Source organism: Orcinus orca, chromosome 16, assembly GCF_937001465.1.
Source record: "Orcinus orca chromosome 16, mOrcOrc1.1, whole genome shotgun sequence".
Taxonomy (NCBI): Eukaryota; Metazoa; Chordata; class Mammalia; order Artiodactyla; family Delphinidae; genus Orcinus; species Orcinus orca.
Window position 1 is genome coordinate 46,031,424 of NC_064574.1, and position 23,372 is coordinate 46,054,795.

General features: G+C 37.7%; 1 protein-coding gene across 3 annotated transcripts in view; it reads right to left on the bottom strand.

Moving 5' to 3' along the window:
* KIZ (kizuna centrosomal protein) overlaps window positions 1-23,372 on the bottom strand; it is a 113,811-nt gene that overhangs the window by 67,224 nt on the left and 23,215 nt on the right. For all 3 annotated transcript variants that reach the window (XR_004483595.2, XM_033429408.2, XM_033429407.2), the window contains exons 5-6: window positions 3,104-3,749; window positions 2,412-2,727 (exon numbers count right to left, since the gene is read on the bottom strand). Coding sequence is in view for 2 of the 3 variants with exons in the window: in XM_033429408.2 (XP_033285299.1) it covers window positions 2,412-2,727; window positions 3,104-3,749 (962 nt within the window). In the remaining variant the exon portion in view is untranslated. The remainder of the gene's footprint in view (window positions 1-2,411; window positions 2,728-3,103; window positions 3,750-23,372) is intronic.

Sequence of the window (23,372 nt, forward strand, 5' to 3'; positions counted from 1 at the left end):
TTCAAGGGCCTCCTTTTCAACATTTCTTTTGGGCAGCTTCATTGTAGTAAGTGTTCTTCTGAGAAGAGTTAATTGCAGCTTGCAATGGAGGGTCAGCTCACGTACATGAATCACATGCTCAGCATCTGGAGGTAGCCATGGGAGCAGGCCATGAAGCTTCTCAAAGTCACTTGGCTTTTAAAGGTGGAAGCAACCCCAGTGTCCATCAACAGATGAGTTGATAAATAAAATGTGGTTTATCCATACATTGGACTATGATTCAGCCATAAAAATAAATGAAGTTCTGAAACATGCCACAACATGGACGCACTGGGGAACCAAAATATTCGTGTGACTTGCCTTCTCATGAGACTCGTTTTATTGTGTCCTGGAACCAGACTGCAGTATCTCCCAGGTGTGTCTGAAGTCATCATCATCACTCTCATCAAATCAGAGGTTCCAGTTTCCTGTTCAAATCCTTCTGTGTGTCTTCCTTTGTTCCACCTCTTCACCTCTGTTAACTAAAATCCCTTCTAGTAATTTCTCTCCAGGCCCTCAACAGATCCTAAAGTAAACTGAGAACCTCTGAGGTCAGAGCGGTACTCTGTAAGTATGAAGTCACAGGCTCAGGTTAATAATCAACCCTCTGAGCAAAGAAGAAGAGCAAATGCTAGAGAGGGAAGAAGAGAATGCAGGCCCCTCAAGAGCAGTGGGGAGTCGGCAAGCTAGCCAGCACCATTTAAAACCAGCATCGATCTATGCCTGGGGAGGACTTTCACCACAGAAAGTCAACAGACTCAAATTTGGTAACACGGACACAGAAAACCACCACTGCTGACTGACCTTTCATTCCGGGGGCATTCTATTAAAACAAACTTTCAAAAATTCCCCAAATGCCCCTATTTTCCAACAACTTTTGGAAAACTATATCCCAACATTTCAAGGAGCTTGGTTTTAGGGTCACAGGAAACAGTCATTCTCATAGGAGAATAGGACATAGAAGGTTCTTAATTCTATACACACTCAACTTTTTTCATCTCAGAAAAGGACTGAGTCCTGGGTAAGTACACTAGTCCTCCAGTTAGCCTACCAAAATACTAACTTGTCCAATGAACTTGTCCAATGAACTATAAAAAGAAGCCTGCAAATACAAACCTAAAATAGAAACATTCTCTTTTTAGTAATAAAGTTTCTAATGATGTATTAATAGTATGTAATACCCGTATTTCCTCGATGAGAGAGAAGTATTATTACTGGAAAAACCCATCTGGCTTGCCTCTGCAATAAAGCCAGTCTCCCAAGGACAAGAACCACGTTGGTTCTTCCATCCACAGCGCAAATACTTTGTACGTGGATGCTCTTAATAAGTATGTCTTGAACATCAGTTTGGAGGCAATCAGACTATAAATTAAACTTTTCACCGTAAGTAGGTAATGAGTGGTAAGAGGCAATATATTAAAAGGTTCAATGGTGCTTTAAAGAGAACATGAACCTATGCATACAAGAACACCCGCCTGGCTTTTCACTGTTGCTGGGACTGTTGGAAAGAGAGAGACAGATGGTATCATAGTGTAACAACATTCTGGGGGTGGGGTGGGGTCGGCAAGGCTGTGTGGAGGGTCTGCCCCCATGGCCTATGTGCCACTCCTATGCCCCTGGCCTTGGTATCCTCATTTTAAACAGCGAGCTCTACCTCGGATTGTGTACTTAAGTTCCTTGTATCCCTAAGAGATTTGATGCTATTTGTGCTACTTTTATTGCAGAATTGGTTCTCAACGGTTTCCATGTTTTCTACAATTCCACTATCTCCGATCAACAGTAAAAAAATCATATATGAGCTTTTATGACTTGGATATTATAAGTGTTCAAAATATATAACACCGATGTTCCTATTTACCCTTAAAGACTCCAACGTCCTCACTTTTACATTCAGAAAATGAAAGCTGCCTTAGATATATAATTACAAAAACTTATTAATGCATATTTAATTGTATGACGAAAATGACACTCTGGCAAGGGATAGAAGGATTAAGCAAATTAATTAGATACAAAGTTCTTAGTCTCAAAAGCTGAATTCCTAGGAAGTTTAAGTGTTTGTCACCTGTGTTATTACAACTCCAAAATGACTGATTTTCCAAAAGGATGGTGGGTAGGGGCTGGGGGGAATGACTTATGAATTAACCAGGGATTCTTTAGATATAATTATAAACTGCCAATCACCATGATTTCAATGATATTCAGGCTTTTAAAGCTATTTCATAAAAAAAAAAGAAAAGAAGAAAAGAAATTAGTCCTTATCTAAAAGACTATTTATGAGACTTAAGGAACTTATACATTCATGGCTGAGTGTTCAATAATATACTCCCAGTGGAATGGTCTCTAAAAATGTCTATAACTAAAAACAGAACAATGAAAAAAATTGAATGGCTTACTCTCTTGTTGGCGAGTTAGTGGAGGATTCCTTTTTTGAATCTGGAGAGCTCAGGGTTTGCAAAATATAATTATGTTTTTCAGTGGATGGGGCATCTCTTTCTTGCTTGGAGTGAATTAAATTTAAGGCCTCTATTCCATCTTCTTCCTCCACCATGTCACCCGGATTTGGCTGTGGTTCTGGACTCCTTAAAATCAGATCCTCTTCACTTACAGAAACTGTGAGGTCACTGCTGCTGCTCTCACTCTCCTCCTCCTGCTCTTCCCACATTTTTCTGCAGGGCTCCTGTGCCTCTGGGTCCCGGCGAGGAGGATGATCTGTAACGGGGACATGAACAGATTACTGATCACTGACTTCAGGCGGTAGCAGGGGTGAGACGTCCTACCTCCCAGAGCAGAGCTGCTCATCTGTTAGAGACGTGTATAAACAATCCACAGCGAACTACAGTATTTTAAGACCCATGAAAAATATTTTTAAAATACCACAGTGGGTTTAAAAATCAGAGAATTTGCTCGCAAAAATATTTCCATGTACATAGTTAACTCATTAGAATGGAATTTGTTAGCAAAGTCACTACTTTGTTTTTTGACAGATACAATTAGACAGTATTTTGTATTCTTACATAAGACCATCACCACCCAAAAAACTAAATACCAACAAAAATCAGCAAACCATTTCAGCCTCTCACCCCACCTGAGGAAGCTTCCCAGGCAGGATGCTTCTCTTGAGAACACTCGATTTCAGATGCACTGTATTCTGAGCCTGACGGCAGAGAGACTGGCGGTCTGGCTCTTTCTTCCTCGACTTCAATATGCTCCCGTGTCAGTATTTCTCCCTCTGATCCCTCTGATCTGCTGGAACTGTCACACTTTAAATCAGTGGTTCTGTTCTCTGGACTTAATCTCTCCTGTAATGGGGAATGGAGTTCGGCAGACTTTCTGCCTTCAGATAAATTACTCTTGCCCTGACGTGCGTTGCTTCCTATCTCCAAGCAATGAGTTTGTTCCTCCTCAGACAACGCGCTGGCTGTGACTGGCGTTTTCTCACCCATCTGAAGAGATGTCTTTCCATCTATTCTGTCAGACTTATTTAAGCACTGTGTGTCACTATGAATTTGTACTACATAGCTGTCTGTCACATTACTGCTCCGGGCTGTCTGTTGGTGTGAATGTGGGTCAGGAATTGAAAAGTTCTTTGTGGGTTGGGGAGATTTCTGCTCTGTACTGAAATCTCCAACGCCTGAGACGGCTGACACTTGGCGGCCCATAAAGATTGTTGCTGGTTGATACAATCCTCTTGACGCGGCGGTCCCTGAGTTAATTTCTGCCGGCATTACAACCTGCACCACCAAAAGACATGAAAGTTAAACAGGGTTGTGTATGAACAATGAGGTTATTTAGGTTGTTTTCAGAAATGAAATTAGGTCAGGAAGCAGGACCAATGAAAGCAACACCTACCATGTTCTATAAAACTCATGGCTTCCTACAAAATGAATGACCAAAAAACAGTACAGTCCACACTATTTAATTGTAATAACAATATTGGTTCACAAAGCAAATACGGTCAGGGAACTATGGAATCTATATTTTTCAAAAAGAGATACATACATTGCATTGTACAGCTATGTGAATGTATTTAATGCCACTGAACTGTACACTCAAACATGGTTAAAATGGTAAATTTTCTGTTACGTATATTTCACCACAATTAAAAAAATAAACTTTGAGTTCTAACCACTTTCCACAGAGAAGTGCATTTGATGAAGCTAGAGAGGTACTTGAACAAAAAAACCGGGGGCATATAAAGGACTATTGGGGGTTTCAAAACTCTATTTCTAGTAGTGTGGGTAATATTAAAAAACTTCCAATAATCACATATTCAAGACTGCATTAAAATATAATGCATATGTGCAAAATAATCTAATTTCCTGTCAAACTGAAAATAACAGCAGTTTTTTTCTGAACAACTTCAAGTAATTTTAAAGACATTTAAAGCAATTTAAATTCACTGGCATGTCTATGGGGAGTATGAGCACTGTCTCTTCTTTAAAAAGAGAGAGAGGAGGAGACGAGGGTGGGATGGGAAAGAGAAACAGAAGCAACTGGTTCAGCGGCTTGATCAAGGACACACAATGGGAAGCAGAACTGGAAGTAGCAATCATAAAGCCTTGAAGAAGTTAAGTGTTTTTCTTCCAAAGGGACCAAAGCACCTCCACATACATAATAGCATTTAGTCCACAGAGCACTATAGGTTGATGGGGAGATGCATCTGCACCCCTCCTCTGCAGATGGAAAAACTGAGGCCAAAATTTTCAAAGAAAATGTCATTCACATAGCTGAAACAGAATCTAGGTCTTACTTCCCTTCAAACATACTGTCTCTTCTATTTCTAAAGATAAAACAAACAACTTTGAAGCAAAAACAAATGAAAAGGGATGTCAGAGAAATGGTGGAATAAGGACCTCTCAAAATTCTCTGCTCTGTAAAAGAAACAATAACAGTGGAAAACATCTTCAGAATAACTTTTCAGAACTCTGGAAATTAACCAAAGGCTTGCAGCAATCTGAGGAACATTTATTCAAGAAAAGTAACTGAATCTTGGTAGGAACAGCAGTACTTCACGGTGTTTTAACTTGCCCTATTCGCATTTCCCCCTCCTCCAGTCTGCGGTAACCTTGAAAATCAGCAGCCTGTAATCACAGCCTGTAAACCAGCACCCTTATAGACACTGAAAGGAGTAGAAAAGGACTGGAACTCTTTCAAAGCCCCATTCCCAGAGAACTGACATTATTTGACCTGTCTAGTAGCTCCCTGGAAGACCACCCTCACAAGACTGTCTTTATTTGACCTGACTTGGAGCTGACACATTGTGAACAGCCTTTCCCTGGGAGTTATTTGTCAAAAATAAGCAGAGGCAAATGTTTAACATCAAGGCTGCCTAAGGCAGTGGATAACAGTTGGGCAAACAATAGGCTAACTAAAATAACTTAAAAGGAAAAGTTGGTGAATGAGCTGTACACAGGGGGTTTGAAAAGCTCCAGCATATTCCTGGAAACCTAGACTGTGGGCATGCTCACTAAAAGTCCTGAGGGGGCGCTGGTTCTGGAAGGAGAGAGATTTGCGGCCTGTGCATGCGCAGTGCAGTTTGCTGCCCAGGCTGTCCGGCTCCGGCCGAGGCGGTTCCACACCAGCATGACTTCGGTGCCGGACCCAGTTTCCCGCCACCTGACCATGCTACTGGGAGACGCCCCACCTCACTGTCACTCGGAGTTTTGTGGGGGTCAGGCGTACAAGAGGACTGAGGTTTGCTTGATACGTGGCGTGTGCGAGACTCCTGAGGACGACTCCAGAACCATGGGCCTCCGGCATCCAGGTCATTGAGATTCCACATATAAGTGACATCATATGATATCTGTCTTTGTCTGACTGACTTAATGAACTTTTAATGAACAGCATCCATGTGGCTGACAGGGTCTCGGTGCTCAGGCCGGGTGTCAGGCCTGAGCCTCTGAGGTGGGAGAGCCAAGTTTAGGACACTGGACCACCAGAGACCTCCCAGCCCCACGTAATATCAATCGGTGAGAGCTCTCCCAGAGATCTCCAACTCAACGCTAAGACCCAGCTCTACCCAACGGCCTGCAAGCTCCAGTGCTAGACACCCCATGCCAAAGAACTAGCAAGACAGGAACATAACCCCACCCATTAGCAGAGAGGCCGCCTAAAATCATAAGTTCACAGATCCTCCAAAACACACAACCAATGCGGTCCTGCCCACCAGAAAGATAAGAATCAGCCTCATCCACCAGAACACAGGCACAAGTCTCCTCCACCAGGAAGCCTACACAACCTACTGAACCAACCTTAGCCACTGGGGGCAGACACCAAACACAACAGGAACTATGAACCCGCAGCCTGAGAAAAGGAGACCCCAAACACAGTAAGTTAAGCAAAAGAAGAAGACAGAGAAGTAGACAGCAGATGAAGGAGCAAGGTAAAAACCCCACCAGACCAAACAAATGAAGAGGAAACAGGCAGTCTACCTGAAAAACGATTCAGAGTAAAGATAGTAAAGATGATCCAAACTCTTGGAAATACAATGGAGAAAATACAAGAAACGTTTAACAAGGACACAGAAGAACAAAAGAGCAAACAATGATGAACAACACAATAAATGAAACTAAAAATTCTCTATAAGGAATCAACAACAGAATAACTGAGGCAGAAGAACGGATAAGTGACCTGGAAGATAAAATAGTGGAAATAACTATCACAGAGCAGAATAAAGAAAAAAGAATGAAAAGAATTGAGGACAGTCTCAGAGACCTCTGGGACAACATTACATGCACCAACATTCAAATTATAGGGGTCCCAGAAGAAGAAGAGAAAAAGAAAGCGTCTGAGAAAATATGTGAAGAGATTATAGTTGAAAACTTCCCTTATATGGGAAAGGAAATAGTCAGTCAAGTCCAGGAAGCACTGAGAGTCCCATACAGGATAAATCCAAGGAAAAACATGCCAAGACACATATAAATCAAGCTACCAAAAATTAAATACAAAGAAAAAATATTAAAAGCAGCAAGGGAAAAGCAACAAATAACATACAAGGGAATCCCCATAAGGCTAACAGCTGATTTTTCAGCAGAAACTCTGCAAACCAGAAGGGACTGGCAGGACATATTTAAAGTGATGAAAGACAAAAACCTACAAGCAAGATTACACAGCAAGGATCTCATACAGATTTGATGGAGAAATTAAAAGCTGTAAAGACAAGCAAATGTTGAGAATTCAGCACCGCCAAACCAGCTTTACAACAAATGCTAAAGGAACTTCTCTAGGCAGGAAACACAAGAGAAGGAAAAGACCTACAATAACAAACCCAAAACAATTAAGAAAATGGTAATAGGAACATACATATCGATAGTTACCTTAAATGTAAATGGATTAAATGCTTCAACCAAAAGACACAGACTGGCTGAATGGATACAGAAACAAGACCCATATATATATGCCGTCTGCAAGAGACCCACTTCAGACCTAGGGCACATACAGACTGAAAGTGAGGGGATGGAAAAAGATATTCCATGCAAATGGAAATCAAAAGAAGGCTGCAGTAGCAATTCTCATATCAGACAAAATAGACTTTAAAACAAAGACTATTACAAATGACAAAGAAGGACAGTACATAATGATTAAGGGATCGATCCAAGAAGAAGATATAACAATTGCAAATATTTATGCACCCAACACAGGAGCACCTCAATACATAAGGTAAATGCTAACAGCCATAAAAGGGGAAATCGACAGTAACGCAATAATAGTAGGGGACTTTAACACTCCACTTTCACCAATGGACAGATCATCCAAAATGAAAATAAATAAGGAAACATAAGTTTTAAATGACACATTAAACAAGATGGACTTAACTGATATAGGACATTCCATCCCAAAACAACAGAATAGACTTTGTTTTGAAGTGCTCATGGAACTTCTCCAGGATACATCATATCTTGGGTCACAAATCAAGCCTTGGTAAATTTAAGAAAATAGAAATTGTATCAAGTATCTTTTCCGACCACAATGCTATGACTAGATATCAATTACAGGAAAAAAACTGTGAAAAAAAAGCAAACACATGGAGGCTAAACAATACACTACTAAATAACCAAGAAATCACTGAAGAAATCAAATAGGAAATCAAAAAATACCTAGAAACAAATGACAATGAAAACATGATGACCCAAAACCTATGGGATGCAGCAAAAGCAGTTCTAAGAGGGAAGTTTATAGCAATACAATCCTACCTCAAGAAACAAGAAACATCTCAAATAAACAACCTAAACTTACACCTAAAGCAGTTAGAGAGAGAAGAGCAAAAAACACCCCAAAGTTAGCAGAAGGAAAGAAATCATAAAGATCAGATCAGAAATAAAAGGAAATGAAGGAAACAAGAGCAAGGATCAACAAAGCTAAAAGCTGGTTCTCTGAGAAGATAAACAAAATTGATAAACCATTAGCCAGACTCATCAAGAAAAAAAGGAAGAAGACTCAAATCAACAGTTAGAAATGAAAAAGGAGAAGTAACAACTGACACTGCAGAAATACAAAAGATCATTGGAGATTACTATAAGCAACTATATGCCAATAAAATGGACAACCTGGAAGAAATGAACAAACTCTTAGAAAAGCACAACCTTCCGAGACTGAACCAGGAAGAAATAGAAAATATAAACAGACCAATCACAAGCACTGAAATTTAAACTGTGATTAAAAATCTTCCAACAAACAGAACCCCAGGACCAGATGGCTTCACAGGCAAATTCTATCAAACATTTAGAGAAGAGCCAACACCTATCCTTCTCAAACTCTTCCAAAATATAGAAGAGGTAGGAACACTCCCAAACTCATTCTATGAGGCCACCATCTCCCTGATACCAAAACCAGACGACTATGTCACAAAAAAGGAAAACTACAGGCCAATATCACTGATGAACATAGATGCAAAAATCCTCAACAAAACACTAGCAAACAGAATCCAACAGCACATTAAAAGGATCATACACCATGATCAAGTGGGGTTTATCCCAGGAACGCAAGGATTCTTCAATATATGCAAATCAATCAATATATATACACCATATTAACAAACTGAAGGATAAAAACTGTATGATAATCTCAATAGATGCACAAAAAGCTTTCAACAAAATTCAACACCCATTTATGATAAAAGCTCTTGAGAAAGTAGGCATAGAGGGAACGTACCTCAATATAATAAAGGCCATATATGACAAACCCACAGCCAATATCGTTCTCAATGGTGAAAAACTGAAACCATTTTCACTAAGATCAGAAACAAGACAAGGTTGCCCACATTCGCCACTATTATTCAACATAATTTTGGAAGTTTTAGCCACAGCAATCAGAGAAGACAAAGAAATAAAAGGAATCCAAATTGGAAAAGAAAAAGTAAAACTGTCACTGTTTGCAGATGACATGATACTATACATAGAGAATCCTAAAGATGCTAAGATGCTACCAGAAAACTACTAGAGCTAATCAATGAATTTGGTAAAGTAGCAGGATACAAAATTAATGCACAGAAATCTCTTGCATTCCTATACACTAATGATATCTGAAAGGAATGATATCTGAAATATCTGAACGAGAAATTAAGGAAATACTCCCATTTACCACTACAACAAAAAGAATAAATACCTAGGAATAAACCTACCTAAGGAGACAAAAGACCGGTATGCACAAAACTATAAGACAGTGATGAAAGAAATTAAAGATGATACAAACAGAAAGATATACTATGTTCTTGGATTGGAAGAATCAACATTGTGAAAATGACCATACTACACAAAGCAATCTACAGATTCAAGGCAATCCCTATCAAACTACCATTTTTCACAGAAGTAGAACAAAAAATTTCACAATTTGTATGGAAACACAAAAGACCACAAATAGCCAAAACGATCCTGAGGAAGAAAAACGGAGCTGGAGCACTCAGGTTCTCTGACTTCAGACTATACTACAAAGCTACAGTAATCAAGACAGTATGGTACTGGCACAAAAACACAAATATAGATCAATGGAACAGGATAGAAAGCCCAAAGATAAACCCACACACATATGGTCAACTTATCTTTGATAAAGAAGGCAAGAATATACAGTGGAGAAAAGACAGCCTCTTCAGTAAGTGGTGCTGGGAAAACTGGACAGCTACATGTAAAAGAATGAAATTACAACACCCTGTAATACCATACACAAAAATAAACTCAAAATGGATTAAAGCCCTAAATGCAAGGCCAGACACTATAAAACTCTTAGAGGAAAACACAGGCAGAACACTCTATGACATAAATCACAGCAAGATCCTTTCTGACCCACCTCCTAGAGAAATGGAAATAAAAACAAAAATAAACAAATGGGACCTAATGAAACTTAAAAGCTTTTGCACAGCAAAGGAAACCCTAAACAAGACGAAAAGCCAATCCTCAGAATGGGAGAAAATATTTGCAAACAAATCAATGTACAAAGGATTAATCTCCAAATTATATAAAGAGTTCATGCAGCTCAATATCAAAAAAACAAACAACCCAATCCAAAAATGGGCCAAAGACCGAAATAGACCTTTCTCCAAAGATATACAGATTGCCAACAAACACATGAAAGGATGCTCAACATCACTAATCATTAGAGAAATGCAAATCAAAACTACACTGAGGTATCACCTCACACTGGTCAGAATGGCCATCATCAAAAAATCTACAAACAATAAATGTTGGAGAGGGTGTGGAGAAAAGGGAACCCTCTTGCAGTGTTGGTGGGAACGTAAACTGATGCAGCCACTATGGAGAACAATATGGAGGTTCCTTAAGAAACTAAAAATAGAACTACCATATGACCTAGCAATCCCACTACTGGGCATATACCCTGAGAAAACCATAATTCAAAAAGAGTCATGTACCACAATGTTCATTGCAGCACTATTTACAACAGCCAGGACATGGAAGCAACCTAAATGTCCATCGACAGATGAATGGATAAAGAAGATGTGGCACATATATACAATGGAATATTACTCAGCCATAAAAAGAAACAAAATTGAGTTATTTGTAGTAAGGTGGATGGACCTAGAGTCTACCATACAGAATGAAGTAAGTCAGAAAGAGAAAAATAAATACCATATGCTAACACATATATATGGAATCTAAAAACAAAATAAAACAAAAAGGTTCTCATGAACCTAGGGGCAGGAGAGGAATAAAGACGCAGATGTAGAGAATGGACTTGAGGACACGGGTGGGGGAAGGGTAAGGTGGAACGAAGTGAGAGAGTGGCATGGACATACATACACTACCAAATGTAAAATAGATAGCTAGTGGGAAGCAGCTGCGTAGCACAGGAAGATTAGCTCAGTGCTTTGTGACCACCCAGAGGGGTGGGATAGGGAGGTTGGGAGGGAGACACAAGAGGGATGGGATATATGTGTACGTATAGCTGGTTCGCTTTGTTATACAGCAGAAACTAACACAACATTGTAAAGCAATTATACTCCAATAAAGATGTTAAAAAACAAAAAAAGAAAAGTCCTGAGAAGGGCCTAAGCTGTCACCTCAGGCTTACCTTTCAAGGTAAGCTCTGGGCAAGCACTGACATGAAGGCTAAGGTGGAGCTGGAAACTGCCTGGATGAGTGCCAAAGCCCCTTGGTAAAGACTGTGAGAATTACAGGTTTCAGGCATTTGAAGAAAGCTCTGTCTAATCATTAGCTGGTTACTAAGCTAACTGAACAGAAACTTCAGTGACCACACAGGACAAAGAATACAGACTTTACACAATTCAGAAAATCACTAAGCAAGCAAACAAAACAATAAACTCTAGGAAGGGGTAAATTTGACGTTCATTTTATTATTTAAAATGTCCAAAAGTTAACAAAAAATTATGAGATGTTGAAAGAAACAAGAAGGTATGATCCATACACAGGAGGAAAAAAAGCAGTCAATAGAAACTATCCATGAAATCCTGAGGAAAAAGAACAAAGCAGGAGACATAACCCTCCCAGGCTTCAGACAATGCTACAAAGCTACGGTAATCAAAATGGCCTGGTATTGGCACAAAAACAGACACATGGATCAATCTAACAGAATACAGAGCCTAGAAATAAACCCACACACCTAGTCAATTAATCTTCAACACAGGAGACAAGAATATACAATGGGAAAAAGCAAGTGGTGTTGGAAAAGTTGGACAGCCGCATGTAAATCAATGAAGTTAGAACACACTCTCACACCATACACAAAAATAAACTCAAAACAGCTTAAAGACTTAAACATTAAGACATGACACCATAAAACTCCTAGAAGAGAACACAGGCAAAACATTCTCTGACATAAATCCTACCAATGTTTTCTTAGGTCACTCTCCCCAGGCAATAGAAATAAAAACAAAAATAAACAAATGGGACCTAATCAAACTAACAAGCTTTTGCACAGCCAAAAGGAAACCATAAACAAAATGAAAAGACAACCTATGGAATGGGAGAAAATATTTGCAAATGATGCGACTGACAAGGACTTAATTTCCAAAATATACAAACAGCTCATACAACTCAACAAAAAAACCAAACAACCCAATCCAAAAATGGGCAGAAGACCTAAATAGACTTTTTTCCAAAGAAGAAATACCGATGGCCAATAGGCATATGAAAAGATGCTCAATATCGCTAATTATTAGAGAAATGCAAATCAAAACTACAGTGAGGTACCACCTCACACCAGTCAGAATGGCCATCATTAAAAAGTCTACAAATAACAAATGCTGGAGAGGGTGTGGAGAAAAGGGAACCCTCCTACACTGTTGGTGGGAAGGTAAGTTGGTGTAGCCACTATGGAAAACAGTATGGAGGTTCCTCAGAAAATTAAAAATAGAATTACCATATGATCCAGCAATCCCACTCCTGGGCATATATCTAGATAAAACTATAATTCAAAATGACACATGCACCCCTGTGTTCATAGCAGCACTGTTCACAATAGCCAAGACATGGAAACCATCTAAATGTCCACTGACAGATGAATGGGTAAAGAATATGTGGTACATATATACAGTGGAATACTACTCAGCCATAAAAAACAACAAAATAATGCCATTTGCAGCAACATGGATGAACCTAGAAATTATCATACTAAGTGAAGTAAATCAGACAAAGACAAATATCACATAGTCTCACTTACATGTGAAATCTAAAATATGACACAAATGAAACTATCTATGAAACAGGAACAGACTCACAGATATAGAGAATAGACTTGTGGTTGCAAAGGCGGAGGGAAGGTGGGGGAGGGATGGAGTGGGCGTTTGGGATTAGTAGATGCAAACTAGTATATATAGAATGGATAAACAACAAGGACCTACTTATAGCACAGGGAACTATATTCAATATCCTGTAATAAACCATAATGGAAAAGAATATAAAAAAGAATGTATATATGTATAACTGAATCACTTTGCCGTACAGCAGAAATCAACACAATATTGTAAATCAACTATACTTCAATTCTAAAAAAATTTTTAAAAATAAAAATTAAAGAAATTATCCCTGAGGAAGCCCAAATGTTGGACTTACTATACAAAGACTTTAAATTAGCGATTTTAAACATGTTCAAAGAACTAAAGGAAATCATGTCTAAAAGAACTAAGGGAAAGTATGGGAAAAATGTCCAAACAGAGATGATTAATAAAGAGATAGAAATTATTTAAAAGACAGAACCAAACAGAAATTCTGCAGTTGAAAAGTACAGTCACCAGAATGAAAAATTCACTAGAGGGGCTCAGCAGCAGATATGAACAGGCAGAAGAAGGAATCAACATACTTAAATACAGATCAATTATGATTATCTAGATTGAGGAAAAGAAAGAAAAAATAATGAGCAATGAACAGAACCTCAGAGACCTGTGGGATACCACTAAGCATACCAACATATGCATAATGAAAGTCTCAGAAGGAGAAGAAAAAGAAAGACACTATAATTTTGAAGAAATAACAGTGAAATCTCTCCAAATATAATGAAAAACATTTACACATCCAAGAAGCTCAACGAAGTCCAAGTGTAATAAATTCAAAGAGATCCTCACCTAGACATATCATAATCAAACTACTGAAAGCCAAAAAGAGAGAATCTTGAAAGCAAAAACAGGGAAGTGACTCCTTACATAAAAAGGATCCTCAATAAGAGTAACAGGTGACTTATCATCAGAAACTGTGGAGGCCAGTAGGCAGTAAGATAACACAGTCAAAGCACTGAAAGAAAAAGACTATCAGTCAAGAATTCTATAGCCACCAAAATGTTATTTCAAAAATGAACGAGAGGAACTCCCCTGGTGGTCCAGTGGTTAAGACTCTGCACTTCCACTGCAGGGGGCACTGGTTGGGCAACTAAGATCCCACAGGCAGTGCAGCACTGCCAAAAAATAAAAAATAAAAAAAATAAGGCGAAATTAAGGCGTTCCTCACTAAACAAAAACAGAATTTGTCACAACCATACTTTCCCTATATGGAATACTACAAGGAGTCCTTCAGGCTGAAATGAAAGGACACTACACAGTAACTCAAGTCTGCATTAAGAAATAAATAGCACTAGTTAGGGTAACTACACTGGTAAATATGTATTTAACTATGTTGGTACATATAAAAGCATAAATATATTTTTCATGTAACTCTAGTCTTGTCTTTTAAATCATACAGGAGAAAACAAGAAAACATTTTTAATCTTACAGTGCAGTACCTTGAAAAGTACAGTAGTACAGTACAACAGCTGGCATACAGGGGCTGGCATCGAGTGAACAGGCAAGAAGAGTTACTGACTGGAAGAGGGAGAGGAGGTGGGAGACAGTAGAGCTGAAGGATCGCCAGCAATAGGAGACGGAGGGCAAGCTGCAATTTCACTCATGCCTGACGCTGATGGAACACACGTTTGCATCTTTGAAAGTTCAAAACTTGAAGGTTCGTATGTATGGAACTTACAGTATATAGAAAACAAAGAGCAAAATGGCAGACGCAAATCCTACCTTTTTAGTAATTACATTAATTTTAAATGGATTAAATACTATAATTGAAGCCAGAGAACTGGCAGAATGGATTTAAAATATGATCCAACTATATGCTGTCTAATGAGACTCATTTTAGATTCAAAGACACAAACAGGTTGAAAGCATAGGGAAGGGAAAAGATATATCAAGAGCGCCTCATGGAAAAAAAATATACTATGCAAACAGTACCGAAAGAAAGCCGAAGTGGCTATGTTAATCAGACACAATAGATTTTAAGACTCAAAACTGTAACTAGACACAAGACATTTTACAATGATAAAAGGGTCAATCTGTGAAAAAGATATAACAATTAGAAACATGTAAGTATATCTAACAACAAAGTCCTATCTGAAGCAAAACCCAACAATAATAGTTGGAGACTTAAATACTCTACATTCAATAATGGTTAAAATAACTAAATAGAAGATCAATAAGGAAACAGAGGACTTGAACCAACTATAAACCAACTAGACCTAACAGACATATAAAGAAGACTCCACCTACCAACAGCAGAATACACAGAATATATATTCTTCTTAAATGTACATGGAACATTCTACAAGATAGACCCATATGTTAGGCAATAAATCAAGTCTCAATAAATTTAAATGGATTAAAATAAAGTTCTCTGATGACAATGGAATGAAATTAGAAATCAATAAAAGAAGGAAATTTGGCAAATTCACAAATATGTAGAAATTAAATAAGAAACTCCTAAATAATTAATGGATCAAAGAAAAAATGACCAGGGAAATTAGAAAACAGTTTGAGATAAATGAAAAGGAAAACACAAGATCCTAAAGCCTATGGGAAGAAATATTTAGAAGGAAATTCAGAGCTGGAAAAGCTTATTAGAAAGAAGAAAGAACTCAAATCAATAACCTAAACTTCCATGCTAAGAAAGTAGAAAAAGAAGAGCAAATTAAATCCAAAGCAAGCAAAAGGAAGGTAATAATAAGATTAGAGCAGAAATAAATGAATTAGAAAATAGAAAAGCTGGAGACAATCGACAAAACCAAATGCTGATTCATTGAAAAGATTCACAGATTGACATACCTTTAGCTAGACTGACCAAGGAAAAAACAAGACAAATTACTAAAATCAGAAATGAAATTGGTACTTTGTTACCAACCTTACAGATATAAAAAACTAAGGGAATATTATGAATAACTGTTTGCCAACAAATTAGCCAACCTAGATAAATTGGACAAATTCTTAGAAAGACACAACTACCAAAACTCACCCAAGAAGAAACAGAAAATCTGAATAGGCCTAAAACAAGTTAAGCAATTGAATTAGTAATCAAAAAATTTCCCACAAAGAAAAGCCCAGGACTAGAAAGAAGGCTTTACTGGTGAACTCTACCAGACATTTAAAGAAGGATTAATACCAATCCTTCACAATTAATACCAATCCTTTAGAAATTCTTCCAAAAACAGGCGAGGAAAAACCATTTCACAACTTATTCTATGAGGCCAGCCATAATACCAAAACCAGACAAAGACATCACAAGAAAGAAAACTACAGACCAACACTTCTTATGAATATAGTTGTAAAAATTCTCAACAAAATGTTAGCAAACCAAATTCAGCATAATATACAAGGGATTATATCCCATGACCAAGTAGGATTTTTCCCAGGAATGCAAAGTTAGTTTAACATACGAAAGTTAAGTGATATAATACATCATGTTAATAGAATAAAGAACAAATAAAAAACCCAAATTATTATCTCCACAAACACAGAAAAAGCATTAGACAAAATACAACATGTGTTTATGATTTTTAAAAACTCAGCAAACTAGGACTAGAAGGGAACTCCCTAACCTGATAAAGTGCATCTATGAAAAACCCATAGCTAACATCACAGTCAATGGTAAAAGACTGGAAGCTTTCCTTCCCTCAGATCAGAGTTAACACAAGAATGTCTGCTCTTAACACTTCTATTTAACGCCATACTACAGATTCTAGCCAGGGCAGTAAGGCAAGAAAAAGAAATGAAAGGCAAACAAGATCAGCATTCTGTGTTCAAGCAACATGAGACTTAAAATTGTTGAGATGGCAATACTCCCAAATTGACTTACACAGTTAATACAAACTCCAGCAAAATCCCAGCAGGCTTTTTTGCAGAAATTGGCAAGCTAATACTAAAATTTATGGAAATAAAGGAACCCAGAATAGCCAGAACAATTTTCTAAAGAAGAGGAAAGGTGGAAGATGCACACTTCCCAATTTCAAAACTTACTACAAAACCAGGGGTAATTTAGACTGCACTAGCATAAAAATAGACATACAGATCAATGGAACAGAACTGAGAGTCCAGAAATAAATCCATATATCTACACTCAATGGACTTTTTAAAAGACATTATTTTTAGAGCAGTTTTAGGTTCAAGGCTAGAAGGGGCTGGAATTGTTATTTCCGTTCCTCCACGCAGGAGGCTAGCACCTTCTGGAGCTGGGTTTTTCCTTCCCTCAGGTCAGTCAAGCTCTGGCTAAACAGCTTCTCCTGAGGGCAGACCTTGTTAATAGCAGAGCGTTCTGGCTCCTCTCCCCCTTCCCCTCCCTGACAGTCACTGTGAGGACCTGGTAGAACTAGGGGTAAAACTCACAAAAGTGTGGGGGGCCCCTGTGGCTGGGTCCCCCGGAGTTTCTCTCGTGGATCTGCCCACACTGAGCCTTGTCAGTCACAGTTCCTGTTTCTCTGTCCGGCACTGAGTCCTGCAGAGGCGTCAGCTCTGCTCTGGGAAGCTGTCGCTCTCTCTAGTCATCTCTTGGTCTCTCCAGAGAGAGATAGCATATTGCCCTGGGACCTCAGGGACAGCATATTGCTCTGTGACCTCACTTCTCTGTCAGATCTAAGAAGAGATGTTGATTTTCGGCTTGTTCAGCTTTTTACTTGTTAGGATGGAGTGGTGACTTCCAAGTTTCTTACCCGTTGGACTGGAAACTGACTACATTGTAATTTTAAGAGCTGTGTATTAACCTTTCCTATAGATGTTCCATAAATTATTTAACGAGTCTTATTTTCATGGACCTTGGTTTACTTCCCACCACCTACCCTTCCAAACCATGTGCAATAATTATCCCTGAGTGTATGGCTCTCTGCATACATGTGAGTAGGACAGCCTCCTAGAACAGAAGTTGCTCCGTCAAGACTGCCTTATAGGATACTACTGTCCAAAGAGGCCATTATGTCATTATTAAGAATTTTTCATTATACCACATGGTTTAAACAGCAAAATTATATTAATCAACATTCTGATTCATCAGTATAAACAGTATTTGTGACATAATATGTGACCTATTATCAGTAACAAAGAAGTCTTAAAACAGGCAAAAATCACCAATTACCACTACCCTAATCTAACAACTACTTTCATTTTTCCTGTACTCAAACAAAAAGTTATTTAAATAGATGGCTCCAAGTGATGGGTTACAGTGGAGAGCTTCAGCTGGCCGTATGCTGAAGGGGACTCAGAGTATATACACAATAGTGGTCATTTAGTGAAGACTTGAGGCCAATCAGTGATCAGACTTATGAGTTTGAGGCCTTTGATTTTTCACTTTCAAGACCGATTTAGGGAGTATTAATGAACTAACTCAGAACAGGGAGTACACCGCAGCCCTAAGTACCTGTCTCTTTGTTGGTCTGCTTAAGGCCAAGATATGAAGTCAAAGGGTAGGCAGGCCTTAGAGATGAGAAAGCCCCCTGGGGAAGGACAAAGGAAGTACCCCTGAGTTATTCCTTTCAATCAGTTCCTAACTCCTCTGACCCACTAAGAGAAGCAAAAGACTCCAGGCCCATTCCCAGGGCCAAGAACTGGAGAGAAACAACAAAATCTAAATGGTAACCTGCACAATCAACAAAAATAGCATGTACCCATGATTTAAATGCTTACAGAACTGCAGAAAGCAAAAACAGTGACCACTTCAAGATGGCACTGTTAACAAAGAGTACTTCCTGAAAACAGAAGCTACAGACAGCTCTCTGTGATGGGAAATAGTAAATGCAATTTTGCCAGAATTTTTAGAATACGGAACTCTGGTCCTCAACAAGCTCTAGTAATACACTAATTAATGAGAACATTACATATTAGTGTCTATAATAAACCAATAAGTAAATTGTTTATGGTTTGCCTGATTTGTTTTATCATTCTCTCCCCACCTACACACATGCATATGTGTATGTGTATATACATACACACCATTTTCTCCTGAACCATCTGAGGCTAACTTGGAGACACGTTGCCCCCTCCCCCTGAACACTTCAGTGTGTACTTCCTAAGCACAGGGACATTCGCTTTCACGAGCAGAGTTCAATGACCAAAATCAGGAAATTTAACATTGATGTATTTTCCATTCCACAGTCCACATTTAATTGGCACAGTAATGCATACTGCCCCTCCCCCTTCCCTCTCCCCACTGATAACCATTAGTTTGTTTTCCAGTATTTTTTGTGGCTTCTTTTACTTGGCATAACATTTTCAGGGTGTCTCCATGTTGTATCAAATATAAGTATTTCATTCTCTTTAATGGCTGAATAATATTCCATTGCATGGATATACCATATTTTGTTTATCCATTTGTCAGATGATGGACATTTGAGATGTTTCCACTTTTCAGCTGTTAAGAACACTGCTGCCATGAACATCTGTGTACAAGATTTTGTGTGGGCATATGTCTTCACCTCTCTTGAGTGTGGAGTTTTTGGGTCATATGGTAACTATGTTGTGAGTACATTGGTACACAATGGTAACATTGTGAGGAACTGTGAACTGTTTTCCAAAGTGGCTACACCATTTTACATTCCCACCAGCAATTATTTAAACTTGCATAACAAAAAAGAAACCTGCAAAACTACAAGAAACCTGCAAAAACTAATTGCTGCTCTCTATAAGGCAATGCTACGTTTGAAATGGCTCAGACAGCTGTCTCTTTTTTTAAAAAATAGTCTGTCATTTTGTTTGCTTAGCAACAGGAAATAGGGTGGTCTTTAACCTTAAAATTCTGAATATTATTATGTGTCTTCTCAAAGCAGTTTCTGAGCCAGGGAAGCTGAAGAGAAAAATGCTGTGTTTCACATTATTACTGACAGTGGTATAATATTAGGAATTGAAAAGTTTTTGAGAGACAGCTGTTATTGCCAAAGGAAGGAGTATGTGTCACTGTTTAAGGAACTGACATAATGATCAACTTTTCTATACCTTCCTATTACTTTCTGTAGTTAAGTGTTTGAGGTAAATCTGTAATCCAAGGTTTTAGTTCATTTCTTCCTTTTCCTGTCACAGTTATCCATCTGTACCTCTTAAAATATATTGGAGAGGAGATGTTACCACTGATACCACAGAAATATAAAGGATCATAAGACTACCATAAACAACTATATGCCAACAAACTGGACAACCAACAAGAAATGGATAAATTCAAAAAAATCTGAACAGATAAGTTACTAGTAATGAGGTAGAATCAGTAATCAAAAACTTCTCAATAAACAAAAGTCCAGGACCAGAAGGCTTCATTAGTGAATTCTACCAAACATTCAAAGAAGCATACATACCAATCCTTCTCAAACTTTTCCAAAAAAACAGAAAAGGAGGTAACTCTTCCAAACTGATTTTATGAGGCCAGTATTACCCTGATGCTAAAACCAGACAAAGATGCCACAAGAAAAGAAAATTACAGGCCAATATTCTTGATCAACATAGATGCAAAACTCCTAAAAAATATTAGCAAACTGAATTCAACAATTTTTTTTTTTTTTTGGCTGTGCCACACGGCTTGTGGAATCTTAGTTCCCTGCCTAGGGCTTAAACCCAGGCCACAGCAGTGAAAGCACCAAGTCCTAACCACTGGACAGGGAATTTCTGACAATATATTAAAAGGATCATATACCACAGTCAAGTGGAATTTATTCCAGGGGTACAGGATGGTTCAATATCTGCAAATCTGTAAATGTGATATACCACATTAAGAAAATGAAGGATAAATATATGATCATCTCAATAGATGTGGAAAAAATATTTGACAAAATTCAACATCCATTCATGATAAAAGTATCAATAAAGCAGGTATAGAGAGAACATACCTCGACATAATAAAAGCCATATAGGGCAAGCCCATAGCTAACATCATACTCAACGGTGAAAATGAAAGCGTTTCCTCTAAGATAGGAACAAGACAAGGATTCCCACTCTTTCCATTTTTATTCAATATAGTATTAGAAGTCTTAGCCAGTGCAATTAGACAAGAAAAAGGAATAAAAGGCATCCACACTGGAAAGGAACAAGTAAAATTGTTACTATTTGCATATGATATGTATTATATATAGAAAACCCTTCAAGACTCAATCAAAAAACTGTTAGAACTAATAAACCAATTCAGTAAAGTTACAGAAAACAAAATCAATATGCAAAAATGTTGAGTTTCTATACATGAATAATGAAATATCAGAAAGGGAAATTAACAATCCCATTCATAACTGCATAAGAAATACCTACAAATAAATATAACCAAGGAAGTGAAAGACTATATACTAAAAACTATAGGACATTAATGAAAAAAACTGAAGAAGATACAAATAAATGGAAAGATATTCTGTGCTCATGGATTAGAAGAATTAAATTGTTAAAATGTCCATACTACTCAAAGCAATCTACAGATTCAATGTAATCCCTATTAAAATTCAAATGAAATTTTTCACAGAAACAAAACAATCTTAAAATTTGTATGGAAATGCAAAAGGCCCAAATAACCAAAGCAATCTTGAGAAAGAAGAGCAAACCTGGAGGCATCATGCTCTTTTATTCTGAAATATATTACAAAGCTACAGTAATTACAACAGTATGGTATTGGCATAAAAACAAACACATAGATCAGTGGAACAGAATAGAGACCACAGAAATAAACCCACACATATGGTCAATTAATTTACAATAAAGGAGCCAAGAATATACAGTAAAAAAAAAAGCCTCTTCAATAAATGGTGCTGGGAAAACTAGACAGCCACATGCAAAAGAATGAAACTAGATCACCATCTAACACCATATACAAAAATTAACTCAAAATGAATTAAAGACTTGAATGTTTTAAAAAATCATAAAACTCCTAGAAGAAAACATAGGTGGTAAACTCCTTGACATAAGTCCTTGGCTATGATTTTTGAATCTGATACCAGAAGCAAAAGCAACAAAAGCAAAAATAAACAAGTGAGACCAGATCAAACTAAAAAGCTTCTGCACAGAAAAGGAAACCATCAACAAAAAGGTAACCTACTGAATGGCAGGAAAGATTTGCAAATGATATATCTGATAAGGGGCCAATATCCAAAATATATAAAGAACTCATACAACTCAAGAGCAAAAAATTATCTGATTACAAAATGGGCAGAAAAATCTGAATAGACATTTTTCCAAAGAAGACAGAGATGGCCAAAAAGTACATGAAAACATGCTCAACTTCACTAATCATCAAGGAAATGCAACTCAAAACCACAATTAGATATCACCTCACACGTTAGAATGACTATTATCAAAAAACAAGAAATAACAAGTGTTGATGAGGAGGTGGAGAAAAGGGAACCCATGTGCACTGTTGGTGGGAATGTAAACAGGTGAAGCCACTATGAAAACAGTATAGAGACTCCTCAAAAAATTAAAAATAGAACTACCATATGAGCCAGCAATTCCACTTCTGGGTATTTAACTGAATAAAATGAAAACACTATCTTGAAAAGATATCTGCACCCCGATGTACACTACAGCACTATTTACAACAGCCAAGATATGAAAGCAAACTAAGTGTCCAATGATGGCTGAATGGATAAAGAAGTTGTAAAAATATACAATGGCATATTATTCAGCTATGAAAAAGAAAATCCTGCCATCTGCAACACCATGGATGGACTTTGAGACATTATGCTAAGTGAAATAAGTCACACAAATACCATATGATCTCTCTTACATTTGGAATCTAAAACAAATAAACACAAACCAGGTTCATAGATACAGAGAACAGACTGATGATTGCCAGAGGCTGGGGGTGGGAGATGAAAGAAATGGGTAAAACTTTTTTTAGTTTAAATAAATTGAAAACATATTGGGAGCTGGGGAAAGTGATAGCAAAGCAAATGAATACAGTTGAAAATATTTTTAAAATCAGGAGTTCATCTTTACTGGCAGAAAGGGGAGAGGACATGCTGATGGATCCAGCAGCAAGTTAAGAACTACTGTAATGGTGTCTCAGTTAATAATAACTGCTTACAGTTTTCAAAGCAGGTAGATCTTGAATATTATTGTACTTTGAAAAATATATTTATGTTATACTTCATGTTTTGCAGAATACTGCAGTAATTTTATCTTTTCTTATTATTTT